Source organism: Chlorocebus sabaeus, chromosome 2, assembly GCF_047675955.1.
Source record: "Chlorocebus sabaeus isolate Y175 chromosome 2, mChlSab1.0.hap1, whole genome shotgun sequence".
NCBI lineage: Eukaryota > Metazoa > Chordata > Mammalia > Primates > Cercopithecidae > Chlorocebus > Chlorocebus sabaeus.
In genome coordinates this window covers 17190971-17214457 of record NC_132905.1, presented here as the reverse complement: position 1 = coordinate 17214457, position 23487 = coordinate 17190971, and the positions used below count along the sequence as shown (strand labels likewise).

General features: G+C 44.8%; 1 protein-coding gene across 3 annotated transcripts in view; it reads left to right on the top strand.

Annotated features, from left to right (window-relative positions):
- Positions 1–23487, top strand: part of EYA2 (EYA transcriptional coactivator and phosphatase 2) — a 284816-nt gene that overhangs the window by 117038 nt on the left and 144291 nt on the right. For 2 of the 3 annotated variants that reach the window (XM_008015099.3, XM_073006149.1), the window contains exon 5: positions 4859–4975. The exons of the other annotated variant lie outside the window; for it this stretch is intronic. In XM_008015099.3, coding sequence (XP_008013290.2) covers positions 4859–4975 — 117 coding nt within the window. The remainder of the gene's footprint in view (positions 1–4858; positions 4976–23487) is intronic. 3 annotated transcript variants of the gene reach the window in all.

Below are 23487 nucleotides of genomic sequence, written 5' to 3'. Positions count from 1 at the left end.
GAAGATAGGGAAGCGCTCATTTGGTCCAAAACCCTCATTGTAGTCATGAGGAAACTGAGACTTGGAAAGCAGAGGGCACCTGCCTCAGTGATATCCCAGAGCCAGGACAGGAAACGAGGACTCTGGACTGTGCCAAGTGCCATGGGCTGATCCAGAATTCACATCACTGAGCACCTGCTCAGGGGGCTGTTGATATTTTAAACACGAACCATCTCCTGTCTCTCCTCTGCTCAGATACCTCCAGGGCCCCTCTCAGGATCAAAGCCAAAGGTTTTCCACTGCAGTATCTTTGCCCCATCCCCATCTTGATGATCTTTCTGACCTCATCACTCACCCTCTCCCCACTCCAGCCTCACTGGCTTCCTTGCTGTTAATTCATCCAACATACCAAGTACGCTCCTGCCTCAGGACCTTTGCACATGCCTTCCCTCTGCCTGGACAGGTATTCCTTCGGGTATCCATAAATCTTGCTCCTTTGCGTCCTTCAGGTCTTTGTTCAAATGTCTCTTCCTCCATGGGACCTCTTCCTCATCCTCCATAGGACCTTTCCGGATCACTCTGTTTGGAATTTCAAATCCCAACTCCCCTTGACCAACTTTGCCACCTCCTTCCCTGCTTCATTCTTCTTTTTAGCACCATAAGACTCTAAATGGAGTCCAAAAGATTTAATCATGTTTGGAGAATTGTGTCAGTGTGAAGTTCATAAGATGGAAGGGAAAAGTGTGTGCCGCTGAGTGTGCCAGGGAGTCTGGGAGCCAATCATGTTGTCTCTTGGATTACCCAAAAAGTATTTCGTATGCTTCTCCTCTACTGTGGGTTTTTACTTGTTTTTCTACTGTCATTCTCCTCCCACTAGCATGTAAGCTCCAACCACTACAGTATCTCCAGCATCAAGATCTGTATCTCTTGGCCTGTTGCAGGTGCTGAGCTAATAGTTGTGAATGAGTGAATGAATACTTAGTGGCTGTCTGGTTTTGACACCCTCTCTGAAATCCACACACTCACTTTGGTGCTTCCATGAGCGGAAGCCAGTGGAACTTGCAGATAGTTCACGAGCACCTTTTCGGAGTCATCAGAGATGCCTGGGGAGCAGGAGGTCTGATGAGATCAGTCTGCCTCTGGGCCAAACCGTGACCAGATTTCCTTTGAACACAATCTCTTAGAGCAGTGTTTCTCCATCTGGTTTAAAAGAGCAGTTTTCAGGTTTTTGCTTTTTAATTGCCATTCCACTATGGACTAATATTTTCATAAAATAAAATGAATTGCCAGAAAAATCAAATTAAAATATGTATTTATTTATTTGAGATGAAGCCTCACTCTGTAGCCCAGGCTGGGGTGCAGTGGCGTGATCTCAGCTCACTGCAACCTCCACCTTCTAGTTTCAAGCAATTCTCGTGCCTCAGACTCCTGAGTAGCTGGGATTACAGGTGTGCACCACCACACCCAGTTAATTTTTGTATTTTTAGTAGAGATGGGGTTTCGCCATGTTAGCCAGCCTGGTCTTGAACTCCTGACCTCAAGTGATCCGCCCACCTCGGCCTCCCAAAGTGCTGGGATTACAGGCGTGAGCCACCGTACCGGGCCAAATTAAAATGTTTTAAAAGCATACTAAATACAAGTCTGGAGAAATGGCCTTAGATGTCAGAACAATGCCAAGTTGCTGCAAAAGTTTCTGCATGTTTACTTCTCAGTGTCTGACTTTCTCGTTCTGAATTTGTGACTGATGCATGGACCGCAGTCTGGACAACAGACTTACGGGATGAAGGCCCTCGTGCGCCTTTGCCATTTTCATATTCTCTTCTTTTTCTCATGGATTAGAGTTTTATGATCCATCCACTTCAGCAAACAAAAGAAGAGGTGAAAAACTTTATTTTCTTTTCTTTCATAGTCATTCATTCACCAGTTTTTGAGCACCTACTATGTGCAAGACAGGGAACCACATATGGGGAGACTTCAGGGTACAAGAGGGACCCAGCCCCGCCCTCCTGGAGCCTGCAGCCTAAACAGAGAGCAGAGGTTCAGCAGTGAACTGGGATGAGTGCCAGGCAGGAGAACTGCATGCTACTCAGGGCTGACTTAGGTCATAGAAGGCCTTTCTAGGCAAACAATATTTGCCTAATAGAGAAGAGGGAGGTGTGGGTTCCAGGCAAAGGAAGCAACATATGCAAAGGCTTTGAGTCCAAAGACATTGTTGAACTTTGTCTGTATCTATTTAAAATGGACAATGTAGGCATCCTTAGATGCAGCAATTTCTGTCTTGTATCCAACCAAGACAAACACTGTGACATTGCTGGAGGAAGTATGTACATTTCATCTTGGATTGGAATAGTAAAAACTGGCATCAACCTGGATTTCATCATCAGGGAACTGGCTGAGCAAGCAGTGATATTTCTGATTTCGGCTTTCCATCCCATCACTAAAACAAACAGTGTCTGAGCATATGGCTTGAGCAAAGTAAGTGAAGGAGCCCAGGAAAGGCAGTGAGGTCGGAGGGGTGGGCAGAGCCCACACAGGGCCTTGGGGGTCACTGCACTACAGAGTTTAGATTTTACTTTAGGTGCACAGTGAGGCCGCCTGCACCCAATGCAACGTTAACCACTCCTGGTGGACTGAGCAAAAAGAAGGTGCTGTATAAATATTGCTTGTTGCTGCCATCGTTGTTGTTACTAAAGTCTGGCACCATCAGTGGCTTAAAACCCCTCACACCTATTATTGAGAAGCATCAAGATAAGGAACCTTGACTTCAGAGTTTTCTGCCAATTGCAAGACCCCAGTCCAAGGGATGGGCAATCTCAATTCCCACATCTTTAAAATGAGAGAAGTACTATATTGCCTGTTTCGTGAGACTGATGTGAGGATAAAAGAGATGTGTGCTTTAATTACTTCGTTCAGAGCCTTTATGTGTTCATTCTTTCCTCTTTAATTTCCTAACAACCCATCATTTCACAAGAAAGGAGGCCTCCAACCTGGGGTTGCAGGAGAAACTTTCCAGGTCACCAATGAATGAAGCAAACCATCTAGGACTCCAGCCCAGATTTCCTGACTCATAATCTATCTGTTTTTACCTTACTAAGCATTCTCTTATTTTGTGGGGTTGACAGGGTAAGAAGGAGGTAATTTCAGTAAGAAAACCATCAGCAGAACTGGAAGTGTTCTTGAAAGAAATGAAATTTTAAACAGCAATGAGATACTGTTTTATACCCATAAGATAGACAGAGATAAACAATGTTTGATAACACAGTTGGTGTGGTTGTGGAGAAGCAGGGCTCACTCAGTGCTTGGAGAGAATGTCACCTACAATGTAGGGAGCACCATTCAGCAACATCCAAGAAAATTTAAGACGCTCTTGCCCTGGACTCGGTGATTCCAACTACTGGGAATTTACCTAAAAGACTTGCGCATGTGCACAAAATGTGTGTGTGTGGTGTGATGACTATAAGCTGCAGCAAATACATATATATATGCATATAGGTACATCTATATGTTAAATATATTTTCTGCAAGTGTGTGTGTGTATATATACACATTTGCTGCCTGTGTGTGTGTTATGTGTGTATTTGCTGCAGCTTAAATTAGAGTCATAAAATCTAAAAACCACCCAAAAGTTAATGAATAGGAAACTGGTTAAATGATGGGGAAACCACACATTAGAATGTCACACAGCCATCAATACAAAGTAAGGAAGAACTTTATAAGCTCATGAAGAATGATCATTATCACATATTATGAAGCAGTAAAAGAAAAAAAAAATGAAGAACGGAATTTATAGAATACTCCAGTTTACTTTTGAAAAGATGTAATAGATATATACATTACATATGTATATTATATACATAAGTTGGTATATGCACAGAACTTGTCTGGAAGTGAATTGTGTTCCATAAAGCTGGTAATCGTGGTTGCTTATAGGCAGAAGAGCTGGAGTTTGAGGTCAGGGATAGGAAGAGACACTTTATGCCTTTTGTACTATTGGAATTTTCTACAATGCATTCATTACAGTTTCGATAAAAATTAAGTGAATGAGCTGATGATGGTTAGCCTCACCTCCTCAACACAGTCCCTTTTGCAGCCAGTTGTTCATGGAATTAGTACCTATGCTTTAGGTAAGCATGCCACGTTTTGCTGAAGCAGAAGGCAGATTTGTAACTGTGGCCTTGGGATAAGCAGGTCCCCCCCATGAGATTGGAGAGTGTGTCTCACAGTTAAGTGACATCATCTTTGCAGAGGAAGGGTGGTTCGTTTCACACCTTTGCCCAAAATCCTAACGGACATTTAAGCCATACACGGCACTACTCAGTGGAGTAGTGGGCTGCAGGCTTGCATACCTACCAAGCTGGCAGGTAGCATGAAGCTGGTGGCATTTACAAAATATGAGACGTTTGTAGCCTGCCTTTCCCTTCTCCACTTTTGATAGGATCCTAGGATGTACCAAAACAGATCACAACTGAGATGAGAAAATAGCATCTTAAAACCAGCCTCAAAGTCCTGCAGATGGAATGAAATCTGTGATGACCTGGGAAACATGTGAAAGGGGCAGCTTGTGGTCACATGTGATGCAGACATGGTGTTACTAGACCATCTTGTCATTCAAAAAGAAGCCATATCTCCAGCTTTTTGTGTATGAAATATCCTTACTTTTAAGGAAAATCAACTAATTCAGTTTTTTTAAAAAATATGCACGCCAAGTCAAATATGTCTATAGGCTAACTTTGGCTGACAAACCACTAGTTTGCAACTCCTCATTTGGAAGCTGATAAAATTGCATGCTGTCTTGACCCAGTAGCTCTTTCGTGGGTGACAAGGACGCATCCTAATCATGTGTCCTTGGTCCTTTTTTTTTCCCCCTCTTCCTTCAAAGGCATCAAGACAGAAGACAGCTTGAACCATTCCCCTGGCCAGAGTGGATTCCTCAGCTATGGCTCCAGCTTCAGCACCCCACCCACTGGACAGAGCCCATACACCTACCAGATGCACGGTCAGTGTGGCGCTGTGGCCCCTTCCTGCCCGTCTCTAAGGACCACCTAAGTTGGGTGTCCATTCATTCATTCATTCAGCAGATTATTTGAGCACCTACTATGTGCCAGGCTCTATCTCAAGGAGTGGACAAAATAGATACGGATCTGCCTTCATGGTCGTTACCTGGCATTGGGGAAAGACTAATGATGAAGTCGGCAAATGAGCCAGATGATTTGGGAAGGGGTTGACCGTAAAAAACCTGGTCTTTGCGTAGAGAGTGATGAGCACTTGGGAGGTCAGGAAAGGTGAGATTTGTGACTTTAGATCAAATCATCAGGGAAGGCTCTTGAAGAGATGACATTGGGCAGAAACCCAAAGGGTGAGGCGGAGCAGCCACATAGACATCTTAGGGAAGAGCATTCCAGGTAGAGGGAACAGCATGTGCAAACACTGCATGCAGGGAAATGTCTGGATGTATTTGAGGCGCAGAGCGGAGACCCGTGAGACTGGAGCAAAGTCAGAAGGCATGTAGGAGGAAAGAATCTTGGACGAAGAGCAAGGCACAATCACGCATGGCCTTGAGGGATGTGAGAAGGAGTTTGCTTGTATTTTAAGTGTGATGGGACAGGCAAGTCTATTGTAGAGACTCAGAAATGTTGGATGGTGGAAATATTGGACAGTCAGGTAAAGAAGCTGTTATTCCAGGCAGGAGGATCAAGGCTCTGCAGCCCCAGAGGGTGGCCTTAAGGAAGAAAGAACTCCATTGTGTCATCCTCCACCCACATGCCATAAGGAACTAGCTTGCTGGGTTCTCCCATGCTCACCTCTACTCTTTACCATCCAAGAGCCCTTCTTGGTTCTGATGCCCCCTTGGGAACATGCTGGAGGCGATGCATGGAGCAGAGGACTGGTGGCTGTAATTTTCGGGATCCCCATTCTGCTGTTTCCCTTTATATCAGTTGCTAAAAATTACCATCAAGGGTCTGAAAAAGTAAAATGACAACGTGCTGGACTGATGAGTGATTGTACTTTTTTTGGAGACGGAGTCTTGCTATGTTGCCCAGACTGGGCTCAAGTGTTTCTGCCACTTCAGAGTATCTGCAACCACAGGTGTGCACTGCTGCACCCAGCTTTGATAGTACTTTTCTTTTAAAAGAAACTACTTGGAAGTATTATCACTTCATCTTTATTATTTTAATTTTTATTAAGGAAGTAATAAAAATGGTTGTCAAGGGCAGCATTTCAGGAAAAAAGAATTATGAAAGGAGAACACTAATCTTAGAGATGTGCGTAAGGAAAGCAGGTGATAAGCATTCGTGCCCAGCCCTGAGAATAGCTCTCTGGAAAGGTCTGTGTTCAAGTTTGTCAGTGATGCCATGAGCTAGCCTTGACCAAACATGCTAGCTGCCAGGCGATGCTGTGTGGGTTCTCTCCTACAACCTTCATGACGCTCTCAAGTGACGGTTCTGTATTATCCCCATTTCACAGAAGAGGAAACTGAGGCGTAGAAGGAATGACTGATTTGGCCAACAGCAGGGCAAGGAGTTTAGATTTTATTGTAAGCGTAATGGCAAAGGGAGTGCGTCAGATCTCCTGGGGGCCTGGTGGAATCCCGACCCCCAGCCTCACTGTAAAGCCCGTCCCTGTAACCCTGGCACTTTCCTGCCTCCTCTGCTTCTACTGTCATCTCTGTGTCCCCAATTGGGGCCTTTCTGAGACCCACTGAAGGGAGTAAACTGCTGGGACCCATCTCTCCAAGTAGTGAGTGAAAAATGGCACCAGCCCTGAAATTAGGAGGGGTGTAAAGGTACTGAACTTCAACATGCGTTTGAGTCCATTTCAAGCCAGTTTCTTTCCAGATCTTTAAATAGAAACTGGACTTACTGCCTCAGGGCTTCTGAGGCCACAGAGGTTGAACTGGGAACCCAGTCCCCCTATCCCATTTTGACACCCCTTCAGCCACACAATAAGTGACCTAAGGTCTGTAGGAGGGGCCCCCATTCATTCATTCATTCATTCATTCCGTATGTTGAGCACCAGCTTGACACCTGGCATCCTTCTAGGCACTGAGGGCACAGCAGCCCACAAAGACAGTCTCCTCATAGAGAAAGATGGATGGTAATCGATTGACAAATAGATAAATAATTTTAGATTTTGATGAAGCCTGTGACAGACAAAAGCAGGGTGGCATGCTGGACCGTGAGCAATGGTGTGGCCCAGAAGTGGCGATCGGCATTCCCCAGGTGGTCAGGCGCCTCCCGGTGGAAAGGAGGCCGCCACAGGAGAGGCCAGAGCCGGGCCGTACAGGCAGCAGGAACGCAAGAGCAAAGGCCCTGCGGCAGGAAAAGGCTCACAGTGTTCAAGGACTCCAAAGGAGCCTCATCCTATCCTCCCCAGAGCAGGATATGCAGAATAATGTTCTTTCTTCTCTGGTCCTTACAGCAACCACGTGAGGTGGGCCCCGTCAGCCCTGCTTTCAGAGATGGTGAAAATGAGGCTCAGAGAGGGCAAGTGACTTGCCCAAAACCGCAGAGCCGATAAGTGTTCGGAGCTAGGATTCAGACTCCGGTTTCTCCGGTGTCGCTTCCTCTAAATGATGAGATTTCCTAGACTCCTTTAGGACTCCAGGCACTGTCCTAACGTCTGCACATAAACGTGCCTCTTAATCTCCCCACTAGCCCCATGACATGGGCACAATCACTGCCCTCATCTTACAGGTGGAGAAACTGAGGCATAAAGTGTATCAGTCACTTACCTGAGATCACACGGCCATGGCAGTGGGAAATGAGCCAGGCAGTTGCCCAGGCACATAACCCTCACACCATCCTGCCCTTCACACTCTCTTAGATCCATCAGGAAGGTGATTCTCAGGGGTGAGCCTAGGGCCCCACCCCCGACCTCAATCCCCACCAGCCACCGTCTCCAGCTCTCTTCTCACCCTACCTACCATGGGAATCGTCCAGGTTATTTTCTTATCCTCCTCGCAGCCCAGATGACAGAAGGGCAGCGGCAGCAGCTGGGCTTTGTCCCAATTAACTGCCTTCAGTCTGATGCTAATGGCTATAAACTGCTCTTGAGACAGCCCAGGCATTTTGCAAGCCTGACATATTCCTCCTTAAGTATTTTTTTCAAACACAAACACACAGAACGTTCACACACCATGCCCATGTGCTTCCTATTAACTTTTTTTTTTTTTTTTGAGTTGTTCCAGAGGAGAAATAAACTCTCGAACTACTGAGAGCATTTCAGAATGGAAGACATTGGTTGAGCTTAGTTTCTCAGAGGAAGAAGAAAATAAAGCAGATTGAGGCTTATGAACTTTTAGGCCTGAAAATGCTGATTTTGTGAAATTGGCCCATAGTGAGAAGCTAGCATAAGTCTTTTTCCTTTCTGAGAATTAAAACCATAATTTTGGCCCATAATCCCAGCACTTTGGGAGGCCGAGGCAGGTATATTTATTGCTTGAGTCCAAGAGTTCAAGACCAGCCTCAGAAACCTGGTGAAACCCATCTCTACAAAAAAAAAAAAAAAAATTAGCTGGGCATGGCAATGCAGCTACTCAATAGGCTGAGGTAGGAGGATCACTTCAGCCTGGGAGGTCAAGGCTGCAGTAAGCCATGATCATGACACTGTACTCCAGCCTGGGCAATAGAGCAAGACCCTGTCTCTAAAAAAAAAAAAAAAAAAAAAATGCTGGGCATGGTGGAGTGCACCTGTAGTTCCAGCTACTCAGGAGGCTGAGGTGGGAGGATTGTTTGAGTCCAGGAGTTCAAGGCTGCAGTGAGCTATGATCACCCCACTGCACTCCAGGCTGGGCAATAGAGCATGACCCTGTCTCAAAAAAGGAAAAAATATATAATTTTATAGAAGCAAAAACAGGACGCTCATGGGGCTCACCTCATCATTTTACAGATGCGTAAACTGAGGCACTGCAACGGAGCATCTTAGGGAAGAGCACAGAGCAAGCTTTAGACAAGCCAGGATGCCTCCCACTAGGTCTTCTAGCTAATCTCATAAACTTCCAAAAGCTTTAGCACAGCCGTCACCCCATAAGGCCCTGGTTTGAGATCTGTAGCTGTTTGGCTAACACCGCCCCTCCATAGAATATACAATAAACGTAAAAGAAAAAAGTTCACAGCTCTCGTTCAGCATTTGCATGGTTGTTTATTTTCTTTATTTTAAGTTCACCCTGGGGTTTTTATGGCTGAAGTGTATTTCTGATGGGTTTGATTTTTTTCTTTTTGGCTTCTCCTGGTAAAACACTGCTATTCACAGAAATAACCACCGACGTTAAAAAGAGGGAAAAAAATCTCCAGAGTGTGTTGTAAGAAGTTTCTGGTGCCACAGAGGAGTTAAGAGCTCTGGACCTGGCCTGTGGTCCGTCCTGGCGGTACCCCACACACAGTGGCGTGAGTTGGGGAAGCACATGGACTTCTCTGTGCCTCAGTTTCCTCACCTGTGAAACTGGTATCATAGTGAGAGAAGTGACAACATGAGACTTTGGGAGACTAAATAACATGATTCATGGGCACATCAGATGAGATCCATAAAGGCTGGATTTTCTTTTTATTATCTCTGTTATTCCTTCCTTAGCATGGTAGTTAAAAACAACTAAAAGCAGGGGCTCTCAAGTCAGGTTGAGTTAACATCCGAATATGGCTGCAAACCAGCCCTGGGACCTTGGGCTCAGTTACTACTCAGTACTCCAGTTTCCTTCCCTGTGAAAGGGGGACGCTAAGAGTACCTTACTCGTGGGGTGCTATGATGACTACATGTGTTAATGTATGTGAAGTATTTAGAGCAGCACCTGGCACAAACTAATGCTCTCTAAATGTTAATTATTGTTGTTATGATTGACATTGTTAACCTCACTTCAGGTTTGATGGGCCGTGTTCTTTCCAAGTTCTCTTCTATTTCCTGAACTCTCAATTTTAGTAAGTGGCCAGGGTAAGAGAAAAGAGGAATTCTAATTTGAGACTGTAGTACTGTCTGCGTCCACATAAACTCCCCTTCCAGTGAACTCTGTGTTGTAGGGAGACTTAAAAACAGGCCAAGCACAGCGGCTCATGCCTATAATCCCAGCCCTTTGGGAGGCTGAGGTGGGAGGATCATCTGAGCTCGGGAGTTCGAGACCAGCCTGGCCAACATGGCAAAACCCCATCTCTACTTAAAATACAAAAATTATCCAGGCGTGGTGGCACATGCCTGCAATTCCAGCTACTTGGGAGGCTGAGGCAGGAGAATCACTTGAACCCAGGTGGCGGAGGTTGCAGTGAGCCGAGATCATGCCACTGTACTCCAGTCTGGGCGACAAAGCGAGACTCCATCTCAAAAAAAAAAAAAGAAGAAAAGAAGCAGGAAAACAGTGGGAGCCCTGTCCAATGGAAACTCCTTTTGCATTTATGAAGGGCCAGGGAACGTAAAGACTGAAGCTTAGAACCCCTCCAGCAGCCACTCAGGAGCAACATGGAAACATGCAATTCAAGGATGTGGAGGAAATGAACAGTTCGGTAAAAGCACTTGTGACTCAATGATCTCAGCTCGAGACCTCCGAGGCCGGATTGTGTTGGATTTAGGAAGTCTCTATGTCAGATTAATGAAATCTACCACCAGTAAACTGTGTGACCTTGGACAAGTGACAAAACTTTCATGACCTGTGTTCCACAGTTCTAGTGCTAACAAGTGCTCCAGGAAAAAATAAAGGGGTTGGTGCGGGTCATGGTCATACATACCAAATACGTTTAGTAAATAGTGCATGCCACAAAGTTAAAATAGACATCTTTGCTACAAGACTTTTCAGAGCCTTTGCAGGCTGTTGTGCCTTGTTCAGGAGGCAGTTTTCCCAAGCAGATAGGCTGAGGGCCCCTCTGTCCAAACTCGTTCTGTGGTCACTGAGAAGCCCTGGATGTCAGGATCTTTTAGGACCCTTCCTTTATGAACGCTCTTTGAATTTCTATTGTTTTAAACAATGAACATGTATATATTTATTTTTCCCGTGTTTTAATTAAATTGTTTCTTTTTGAGACGGAGTCTCACTTTGTCGTCTAAGCTGGAGTACAGTGGCGTGATTTTGGCTCACTGTAACCTCTGCGTCCTGGATTCAAGCAATTCTCCAGCCTCAGTCTCCCAAGTAGCTGGGATTACAGGCGCCTGCCACCACACCTGGCTAATTTTTGTATTTTTAGTAGAGATGGGGTTTCGCCATGTTGGCCAGGCTGGTCTCGAACTCCTGACCTCAAGTGATCCGCCTACGTCAGCCCCGCAAAGTGCTGGGATTACAGGCATGAGCCTCTGTGCTCAGCCTTAATTTTTAACTGAGATATAACTCACGTATCTAAACTTCACCTTTTTTTTTTTTTTTTTTGAGGCAGGTTCTCTCTCTGTCACCCAGGCTGGAGTGCAGTGGTGTGATGGCAGCTCACTGCAACCTCCACCTCCTAGGTTCAAGTGATTCTCCCACCTCAGCCTCCTGAGTAGCTGGGACTAGCAGGTGCCCGCCACGCTGCCAAGCTAATTTTGTTTATTTTTTATAGAGACGGGGTTTCATTGTGTTACACAGGCTGGTAAACTTCACCTAAAGTGTTCAATTTAGTGTTTTTAGTATGTTTGCTAAAATTGTGCAACCATCACCACTATCTAATTCCACAGCATTTTTGTCACCCCCCCCCAAAGAAACCCCATGCCCATTAGCATCACTCCCTAGTTCCCCTCTCTGCAATATATTCCTTTCGTAATAATAATAAAAAAAAGGCACATGAATTTTTTAAACAGGTTATGCATTTACCTAGTTCAGGCATCTATAGAAATCTTTCTTCTGCCTTCATGCTACATCCACCCCATTTTCAAACCCCTAACCATTAACCACTGTAATAGGTTTGTGGGAACCCATCCAGAACTTATTTTTGCAAACATTAGTAAAATATAAGCAGTCTATTATATTGTATGTTACTATTACAAGAATTAGTTCAGACATGATTTATAAATAAGAAAACTATGTTAGTATAACTCGGAAGTTGCATTGTTTCATTTGCTTCTAGGGGTTCCTCTATCACTGTTGTTGTTATGTGCCTTGATGTAGTTTTCTTTATGATTCTTGTGCTCTGTGTTCATTGAGACACTTAGATCTGTGGATTTATCGTTTTCATCAAATTTGGAAATTTTTCAGCCAATATTTCTTCAAATTTTTTTCTGACATTCCACCACTGCTACCTCCCACTCCAAGTTCATAAATCTTTTCTTCTGTAGTATCTGATCTGCTGCTAATTACACCCAGGTCATTTTTCATCCCATACATCATTTTCATCTCCAGAAGTTTGAGTGGGTCTTTTTTTTTTTTTTTTTTTTTTTTTTTTTTTTTTTTTTTTTTTTTAAAAGACAGAGCCTTGCTCTGTCACCCAGGCTGGAGTGCAGTGGCATAATCTCGGCTCATTGCAACCTCTGCTTCCAGAGTTCAAGCGATTCTCATGCCTCAGCCACCTGAGTAGCTGGGATTACAGGTGCTCACCACCATGCCTGGCTAATTTTTGTATTTTAAGTGGAGACGGGGTTTTGCCGTGTTGGCCAGGCTGATCTCGAGTTCCCGAGCTCAGGCAGTCTGCCCACCTCAGCCTCCCAAAGTGCTAGTACAGACATGAGCCACCGTGCCCAGCCTGGGTCTTTTTTTTATAACTTCCATGTCTGTATATAACGTGTCCAATCTTCTGGCTTCTTGAACAGATAGAATCCAGTTGTAGTAAATGTTTTAATGTCCGTGTCTAATTCTATCATTCCTGTCATTTCTGGATTCATTTTCATTGATTTTTCTCCATGTTAAAAATCATATTTTTCTGCTTCCCTGCATGCCTGATAAGTTTCAATTGGATGCCAAACATAAATTTTACCTTGTCAGATGCTGGCTATTTTTATATTCCTATAAATACTTTTGAGCTTTGTTCTGGGATGCAGTTAGGTTACTTAGAAATTGTTGGATTCTTTTGAGTCTTGCTTTCAGCCTTGCCAGTTGGGATCAGAGCAGTGTTTAGTCCAGGAGAAATTTTTTCCACTACTGAGGCAAACCCTTCTGAGTATTCTACCCAATGCCCCATGAATTGTGAGGTTCTGCAATTCTGGCAGGTGGGATCAGGAACTATTCCTGGCTTCATTATGAGCTCTGAAGCTTGTTGCTTCTGATCTTTTCCAGTGGTTCTCTCTCAGCCCTGGGTAATTTGCTCACACCCATGTGCTTGCTCATCAGTTCTCAGGTGGCCACTCAAGGGGAACTGTGAGCAAACCTCCAGAGCGCTCCCAGCACTGCTCTCTTTTTCTGGACGTTCTTCTCTGCCAATTCCAGCCACATTAGCCTCCCCTGACTTGTAGCTCCATCTCCCCAGCTCAGAGAGACCACGGGGCTCCACCTGGGTTTTCCCTTCCTGGAAACTCTATCCTGGGGCAGTCATTCAGCTCACCATCTGTTTCTTCTCTTGCAAGGATCACTGTCCACGCCTGATGCCCAGCGTCTTGGAAACCTAGTTTTCAAACCGTTTCAGCTGGGAGGGTAAATCCAGACCTTGTTACTCAGTCTTGGCCAGAAGTGGAAATTCCACTGCACTGGTTCATTTGTAGTTTTTCCAGAGCATAGGCTAACAGCAGCTGAATGTAAAATACCAAACACAAGCAAATGCAGCAAGCCTGGTACAAGTGCAGTTCTGCTCCTGATGCCCTATGTCCTTCCTCTTCCTCAGTTTGGTTACATGTTCTATTTTGGGAGAACTAATTTTGCAATTCCCGCCAATGTTTGTGCATTTCGCCCTTGTTTCCATAATTCAACACTTCCATCATCTCTTCATCACCTCCATCAAGATACTTTCACTTCCTTTTAAAAGCAAAGATCTCTATTTAATATAATGCTTCTCAGTTTATTATTTACATATTTGTTTTTTCACCGTGCTATCATTTTTACTAGGATTGTCACTGCTTTGGTTAATGCTGTGGTTACAAAGTGGCATTGCTTGGGGGCAGTCAGCTCTAACCCTACTTTTTCCCATAAGCTCTCTGATTTTAGTGCACGGGTTCACGTAACTCATGGCCTTTCAAGAAGGCATTATGACATGATGGCAGAAACACTTGTCTATATTCTTTTCACAGGTAACATACTATGCACACTCTTCTGCACTTTGTTTTCCTCATTTAGCTCTATACCTTGGAGAGAACTTGCTAAGCCAATATATAGAAAGAGCTTCTTCATTCTTCTTCATAGATGCCTGTTATTGCATTGAATGATGTGCTGGAAATGATTGAGCCGGTTCCTTACTGGGGGCCATTTGGCCTGTTTCTGCTCTTTTTACAACTGCCTCCAAAATGGTTATGAAAACCCCTATATGCATATTATTTTTTATAATTATATCTGAATGGCAAATTTCCAAAAAGTAGGACTTGGGGTCAAGGGGCAAGTCTATATTTAAATTTGGTGGATATCTCCAAGTTACCCTCCATAGGGATTCAACCCATTTACACTCCCCCCAGCAGTGTCTGGGAGTAGTACCTGTTTTCACAAAAACTCACCAACCCAGTGTCATCTAATGGCTGAAGTCTTTGCCAATGCATGAAAAAATGGTGTCTCGGGCAGTAGTAATTTCTAAGTCTTGTCTCACAAGTGAGGTTGAGCATCTTTTCAGACCCTTGACTGATTTGTATTTCCTTTCCTGTGAACCCTGGCTTGAATCTGTGAACACAGGAGATTTGACTTGAAAAAGTATGCGAAAGAAAAGCAGTTAAGTACTAGGCATACCAATATTTAAGCATATCATAAAGCTTCAGTAATCAAAACAACATGCTTCTATGTGTGAATACACTCACCGATCAATAGAGGAGAACAAACAGTCTCAGAGAGAGACTCACACATTTAGTACGTGGAGAAGGTGACATCTTGAGTCAGTGGGAAAATATGAACTATTGAATGAATGGCATTGGAACAGCTAGTTAGCCATCTGGAGAAAAGTATCCCTTCCTACTACCAGAAAACAAATCCAAATGGATTGACGGTTTAAATGTTAAAAATAAAACCATAAAAATACTAGAATGAGAATAAGCACAATTTTTTATAACCTTGGAGTGGAAAAGGCTTTTCTAACCAGGACTCAGAAATCCAAAATCCATAAATGAAAAGATTGACAGGTTCAACTACGGAATTTTTTTTTTCTTTTTGGCACGGCAAAGAACACCAGAAGTCAAAACAACAAAACAAATGACAAAAAACAAGCAGACAAACAACAAAAAAAGGAAAACAAAATGACAAACTGAAAAGAAATATTTACATCTGAAGTCACAAAGAAATGTTACTTTTTCAAAAATGATTCTTCTAGTCTGTGGATTGAACCTGCTCCAGAATGTGGTTCTTCTTAATCAGGATTTCAAACTCAAATATTACAGGGCCGTGCAGTAATGTAAAAGAGAGACATGAGCTAGGTATAGGGTTATAGGGAGGGTGGGAACTGTAGCAAACTAGAGACTAAACCCCCCACCAGTGCTGGGGATAGGGGGGCGTTACTTGGCTTCAACCCATTGTTGCCCCTCTAGATTGGATCCCAAAGAGACCACATCTTTCCATTTTTCAAAGTGATCCCCAAAACTCTGTTTAATGTGAAATCTCCTTATTCTTTTTCAATATGGACAATTGATTAAACTCTCTTTGAAACACCTTGTGAAGCACACAAACACACATAAGGCTGGCTTCATGCCCACATCTTGCAATCTTGTTCCATATTTTCTTAACTGAACCACAGGTCCCGAGATGACTGGATGGAGCAAATCACAAGCCAACTCGTGACTTGGGGAACCACACAGATCACCTCCTTTGGGTTTCCCCACCTCTGGCTTATTTCATCAGTGAAGTGTGTTCCAGAGAACTTGAGTGATCGGTGTGGCAGTGGTTGAGAGTGGAGCCCAGTGGCCTCCTCATGGTGAAATGGAGTCGTTTCCCTATTTCTCCCTGGCAATGGCAGCTTTCAGGCTGTCCCAGCCCAGCCAGTTTTGAGCAGTCTAAATCTTCCTGGTCTCACTGCATCGGTCAAGACAGGAGCCGGGCTTGGCATCCTATGGGTGGTTGGACTGAGGCCGAGTTTCCTAATGTGAATCAGCAACTCTTCTGCACACAATGAAGTGGGTGAGGTTTCCCCATGCATGTCAGCGTTCTCACCCTATGCGACACCGCCAGCCTGGGGGTCACCTTCCCCTCCCCTTCGTGTGTGCTGGCAGGCTTGCTGCCTTTTGCTTGAGCTAAAGTCTTCAGAATTTAGAACGTATAGAGTTTATATGGAGGGTCTTTTCGCTAGTTACATAACAAGTTAGATTTGATCACCCCATCTCAAAAAGCCACTGGAGGTAACAGGTGGAAACAGCCGGAGAGACTGAGAATGAGTTGGGGATCAGGAGGGAGTTTAGCTTACAGCAATTTGCTAAGGCAGTGCTGTCCCATAGACCCTTCTGTGATGATGGAAATGCCCTGAGTGGCTGTGCAACGTGATAGCCCCTAACCACAGGTGGCTACTGAGCACTGAAATGTGGTTCGTGCAACTGAGGAATTGAATTTTTAATTTTGTTTAATTTTAATTAATTGTAAATGCACCTACTCTATTGGGCAGCACAGGTCTAAGGGATGTTTCCAAACTAACTCTTAAGTTGTGTTATGGACTGAATTGTTCCCCTCCCCTAAAATTCATATGTTGAAGCCGTTACCTCCAATGTGATGGGTTTTGGTGATGAGGCCTTTGGGAGGTGTTCGGGTTAGATGAGGTCATGTGGGTGAGGTCTTCAGAATGAGTTTACTGTTCTTATAAGAAGAAGGAGAGAGAGAGAGCTCTTGACCTCCTTGTCTCTCCCTGAATGCACATACTAAGGACAGGCCATGCAAGGACACAGCAAGAAGGTGACCATCTGCAAGCCAGGAAGAAGACCTTCACCAGGAATCCAACCAGCTGGCACCTTAACCTTGGGCTTCTTGGACTCCAGAACTATGAGAAGTAAATATCTGCTGTTTAAGCCTCCCAGGTGACAGTGTTCTGTTACAGCAGCCTGCGCAAAGACAGTAGGTTTTTCCTAGGCATGCAGAAGCAGAGCTGGAAAAGCTAATATCCTGAACATTTTGTTTGTTTCTCTTTTGAAGATGCTTCACCTTCTTCTCTTCTTGCCCCCACTGTCAGATGAATTTTCAAAGCAAAGCAGGTCTATGTGTGATAGCAGGTCTATCAGGAGCTAGTGAGTGACAGAAGCTGGTGCCTTCATACAGCCATCATCCCAGTAGATATTAAGGCAGCATCTCCTCTGTGCCAGGCACTGTGCCAGGTGCTGAGAAAGCAGAGGTGAGCAAGACAAATACAGTCCCTGCCCCCCTGGAGTTCACACCAGGGTTGGGAGATGGACGATAACCCAATGATGGCACAACACATGTAAAATTGCACCTGTAAAGCACTAGGACACAGGGCCAAGGCGGAGTCTGCAACCTTCTGGCTCCAAGCCTGTGCTCTTCACTCTGCCACTGGTCACATACCCAGATGCCTCAGGAGCCAGCCCACACGGTCAGTGTGTGAAGATGACTGGGTGGGGCCTGTGACAAACTAAGGAGCCCCAGCCCTATATACCAGGGTAGCCCCACCCCATTAAAGCTGGTTATTGCAGTGCCATAAATTAGTTATTCAAAATTTAAATTTAAAAAACCAAATGCCAGAAATCTTTTATAAGAAGTTTCCCAATTAAAAAGACTTAAATTGGTAGCAACAAATTTTTAAAAACAAAATAAAATAAAACTTACTATGCAAGCCAAAGCACTTGTACAGATTGGATTCAGGCCACAGGCTGCCATTTTGCTAACTGTGTTCTCCATCATGACCATGGAGAGAACTGATGTGAAGGCAGGGGACTCCGAGCTCAGAAGGGGAAGAAATGGGGGTTAACATATTCAGGACAGGGTGCAAGAAGGCAGAAGGGCCACAGGTTGTGGATGTGTCCTGTCTCTCTCAGCCACATCAGCTGAAAGAATAATGATGGTGTGGTTTCTAGAATAAGAGTTGAAGTGGAACGAGGGCTCAGCCCATAGAAGGAGCTTTTTGAAGACATGCTGGGGCAACTCTGCCTGGCCACCCTGTAGCTCGCCAGTTACCTTGATGGTCAGCCATGGCTTTTATCCGTATTTTCAGGGCAGAAGACAGGTGGAACCAGAATGAGGCCATAATGGCTGTCACCAGTGGGTGGCCAATTTGGGGTTGACATAACTGTATCTGCAGGGGAAGCATGATCAGGTCCTTGGTAATATTTAAAGCTTACCTACTCCTTTTGCCCCGTCCTCTGTAAGTAGCACTGCTGTCTCTTACATCCTTTTCCTCATACCTCCCATGCATTCTTTCTGCAGGGTTACTAACTTTCTTACTCTCTACACTTAACACATCTTTACATTTTGCCCGTATCGCCCAAGCTCCTTGCCTGCCCACTAAGTTTTTATAACACTTCCTCTGCATTTCATTCACCCCATCTCTTTTTCTTTTTTCTACAGCACATACTTGAACACCACTAAATATTCAATTAAGAATTATTGAATACAGGCCGGGTGCGGTGGCTTACACCTGTAATCCCAGCACTTTGGGAGGCCAAGACGGGCGGATCAGGAGGTCAGGAGATCGAGACCATCCTGGCTGGCATGGTGAAACCCGTCTCTACTAAAAATACAAAAAAAATTAGCCAGGCCTAGTGGCTGGTGCCTGTAGTCCCAGCTACTCAGGAAACTGAGGCAGGAGAATGGTGTGAACCCAGGAGGCGGAGCTTGCAGTGAGCCAAGGTCGTGCCACCGCACTCCAGCCTAGGCAACTGAGCAAGACTCCGTCTCAAAAAAAAAAGAATTATTGAATACAGTACACATTATTAATACAGTACACATGAATTGAACACATTACAATAGCATTCTTACAAAGTTCTATGTATGTTAAAGCCCTGGAAAAAAAAAATTGTACGTGTAAAATGGACTGATATGCTAGAACAGAGGTTAGCAAACTTTTTCTGTAAAAGAGCCAGAGAGTAAATATTTTAGATTTTGAGGATCATCGGTCTCTGTCCCAGTTACTCGTAACTCTGTCATTGTAGCTTGAAAACAGCCATAGTCAATACGACAATGAATGGCCAAAGCTGTCTTCCAAGACAGTGTTATTTACAAAAGCAGGTGGTGGGTTGGATTTGGCTGAGCTGTGTATTCTAGGGTCATATTATTAAAACCAGATCTTATCTGCCGGAATGTTTGGTTGGATATTTGAAAGTCAGGTGGGACCTGGGAATGGTATTCCTTTTGTTGAACTCTCCACACATTACAGAATGTCTGCACCTCTGTCACCTGCCCACTAAATGCCACTAGCGTCCCCAATAAAAGTGTCCCCATGAATTTCCAGGCACCCCCTAGGGGTACTGCAGCCACCCAACCACTGGTTTACACGGTGGCAGGTTCAGGCATGGGGAGAGATGGCTGTGGTGTAGGAATGAACATCTTTCACTCAGCAAACATTCACCAGTGTAGGCTCCATTGCAGGCAGCGTGCTAAGCGTGGGCCACGCAGCCCCAGGCTGACAGTCGAACCCCACCTTCATGGAATTTATATCCCAGGGAAGAGGATACAGGCAGAGCATGAGTCTAGTTGACCTGCCATACAAAATACCATGGTCTGGGTGGCCTAGACAACAGAACTTTATTTTCTCACAGCTCTGGGGGCTAGAAGTCCCAGATGGAGGTGCCAGCAGATTCTCTTCCTTGTGAAGGCTTGCTTGTATGTGCTCGCCCTGTGAGTACATGGCCTCTCCTCTTTGAGTTCACAGAGAGAGAAATCTCTGGTGTCTTCTTTTTTTTGAAAAACAGGGTCTTGCTCTGTAGCCCAGGCTGGAGTACAGTGGTGCAATCATAGTCACTATAATCTCAAGTGCCTGGACTCAAGCGATCCTCTCATCTCAGCCTCCTGAGTAGCTGAGACTACAGGTGTGCACCAGACTGCTGCTGCTTATAAGGACGCCGGTTATGACCTTGCAACTCTTATGACCTCATTTAATCTTCATTACTTCCCTGGAGGCCCTGTCTCCAAATACAGTCACATTGGGGGTTACAGCTTCAGCATACGAATCTGGGGGCCACAATTCAGTTGACAACACACAGTGGGTAAGGAAATGAGCAAATGACAAGATGATGTCAACTGTGATGAGTGCTCCAAGGAGAATAAACAGGGACATGTAACAAAGAGAAACCAGGAAAGATGCAGGCTCTCTGAGGAAGTGACAGTGGAGCTGGCACTTGCTAATTCGGAAGAGCCAGCTATGGGTCACAAGTGTCACCAGCAGATAGGAGGCCAAGTGGCTGAGGAGCCAAGGGGAGAGGGATAGGGAATGAGGTGGCCGGTGCTGAGGCACCAGGAAGCCATGGGGTTCTAAAACAGGGCAGGTGATCTGGTTTGCATCTCAGAAAGACCAGTTGACTGCTGGGATAAGTGGACTATGGGCGGATAGCAGGGGCTGCAAGGAGGCCAGGAGGAAGCTCTCTCCTGAGACAGTGCCCGACCTGTGGCTGCCTCTCCCTTCCCCTCCCTTTCTCTAGGTCAGACACAGTGGAGCCAATATTCACAAATGTACCTGTGACAATACCTGCCAGATCACAGTGACCCCATTCAGAAAATTCTAGAACTATCACAACTTATCCTTTTACTCCCAAAGGAACGAAGGCCCAGAGCACGGCTTTGATGTCATTGCTTTTGTGTCACTTGTTTATCATTGCATTTGTTTACCATTTTTATTTCTGACGTTTCCATGAAATGAGAACTGGGCCCACAACCAGGGTCTGCACCTGCAAAATTTGTTGAAAAGGTCGTAGAAGAATCTCTCTGCCATCTGATCGTTGGCAGGGGTGGGGGTGGGGGTAGGGGAGTGGAATGAGAAAAAGGGAAAAAAAATGCACCAAATTTTAAAAACCAGTACAAACACACAAAAAATGCAGAGTCCTATCCAAGGTACAAGTCCCTGCCCTGCTAATTCCTTAGAGATAAAAGGAGAGCAGCCTGCTCCCAGCCCCAGCCTTCTGTTCAGGAATTGAAAGGGGTAATTAAGGGATAGGGGAAATACAGCCTCAGGCAGGGAACCACTTATTAGGAGAGAGGCACAGACAGACACACAGACCCTGTAACTCCTCAGTTCGGAGAGGATGCACAGCCAGGACAGAAGCCAGGCAATGGGATACTCTGTGTGTACCCTTAAAGCAAACCAGATTTTTGCTGCTCCTGAAAGTTCAGGTGGTAAAGCGGGGACTGGAGCCCAGATTCCACCCACCTTTGAGTTGTGTGCTGCTTTCCCTGGGAACGTGCAAGGAATTCCTGATTTTTGCATTGTGTCCCATTCAGTAGCTTACACATGTCCCAGTAAGGCAGCTTAGCCCCCTAGTCCTGAATCCACCTGCCTTCTTACGCTGCTTTTTATTTTTCATACATTTATTTTAAACCACATCAGTGCTGTTAGTGTGTATCTTTCCCGAACTTTCTCTGTGTATGCATTTACAAGCTTATTTTTCTTCTCACCAGTAGGAAATACTGTTTTTTTAAACATAAGTAATATTTTGGTGTGCATCTTGTTTTATAAGTTGTCTTTTATATTTTTGACCAAGTAACATGTCTCGGAGATCTCTCAAAGTCGGTTCGAACAAACCCACTTTAGTCTCTTGTTTGGCTCCTGCAGGCACTGCAGTACTGCATTGAGAAGGCCAGATGCCGGGGTTGAATCCCCGCCTCTGCACTCACTGGCTGTGAGACTGGATTTTCTCATCTGTGAAATGGGGTCTATAGGAGTAGCTTTTGTGAAGCTGTATGGGATAATATACACATAGGGCTTAGGACAGGGCCTGGGACAAAGTCAAGTGCTTCCTTGCATTGGTTATCATGGTTATTGTCATGGCTATACCATGGCATTCAGCCATTCCCCTTGAAATGGGCAAAACTTCCCACATTTCACTGTTTTCACAGAGAAGCCTGCAGTCTCGAATTTTGGTTGCTGCAGCCATTTGCTGTCCCTGTATGTGTCTCCCTTTATGGCAGGCAGGGCCCCCTTCCAATTCCTGCAGCAGGCCTCGCCAGGTCTCGCCACACTTTGCATCTCTGCTACTCCAGCCCTAAATTGTAGCCTGTAAGAACTGGCAGCTCAAAAAGATTGTGCAACCCCCAAGACCAAAGCTCAGGGGCATCCCAGCTGCTGCTGCATGCGGGCCCTAGCCGGCTGCCTGACCTTTAGGTCAGTGGGTATTTTTGATCACTCAGGAGCAAGAAAAGAGAGCCAAGAGGAGGCAGATACCGAAGCCTACTAGAGACAACCCAGGATCTCAGAACTATATTTCTAGAAGGGGTGATAGACATCATCTAGGTCAGAGGTCAGTTCAAATAGGAAAAACTTTAGGCTTTGCAGGCTATACAGTCTCTGTTGCAACTGCTCAACTGTGCCAGTGCACTGTGAACATTGCTATAGATGACACATAAACAAATGGCATGGCTGCGTTCCAGTAAAACTTTATTTACAAAAACAGGTGACCAGCCCACAGACCATAGTTTGCCAACTCCTGATATGGGTTAGTCTAAGTCAGTCCATCCCGGGGCCTGGATGAGTTGCTATGGCTGCCTTTAGTGCTGTTCCTGACACTGAATCATACACAATGACCCAGAGCAGCAGGACTGTATTTCTTACCCTTCTTGCAGGCAAGGTGTCAGGGAGAGGCAATCAGCTAATTCTAGCCACTGAATTGAGAGTGGAAATGATCATGTCACGCCCAGGCCAGAGCATTCAATGGCCAGTTCAAGACTCTGCCAGTGTTCAAATTGAAGGCTACTCCTTTAACTGGTGCCCTTGAGTGACTCCAGTGAACAGAGTCCCTGATGATTCTCAGTGGACATATAGCATGAAAGATAGATCAACTCTGAGTTCAAGCCAGTGGGATATTGGGGATGTTTGTTACCACATCATACCATAACCTCTCCTGACTGATTTATTGGCACAAGAGATTATTTAACATGGAACATGAAAGTGACACTCAAAGTCATTGGGTCACATAGTGAGGAGGCCATTCCCCTTTCTGTCATCTGTGAGCCCTTCTGATTCAGTGATAAAGGGAGGGAGGAAGTCTCTCTTTGGTGCTAATATGTCTTCAGTGTGTCTCTAATCCCTGCAAATATTTCTTTTTAACAAGATGAGAGGAAACTCCAGGTTTAAGATCTTTGGCAGACAACAGTATTTAGCTAGAATTAAAAACATTTGCTCCCTACATATTTTTTATGTTTTGTATTTATCATTAATGGCAAGTGGTATTGATTTTCTATTTACGGTAATAGTGTAAAGTCTTCTCACACGAATTTATTTAAGTAAAAACAATGAATGATTATATGGATAGGGCTCAGGAAAATGTAAGTCAACATTAAGCTGATATAAGGGAAATTTTTTTATTTTTTATTTTTTTGAGACAGAGTCTCACTCTGTTGCCCAGGCTGGAGTGCAGTGGCGCGATCTT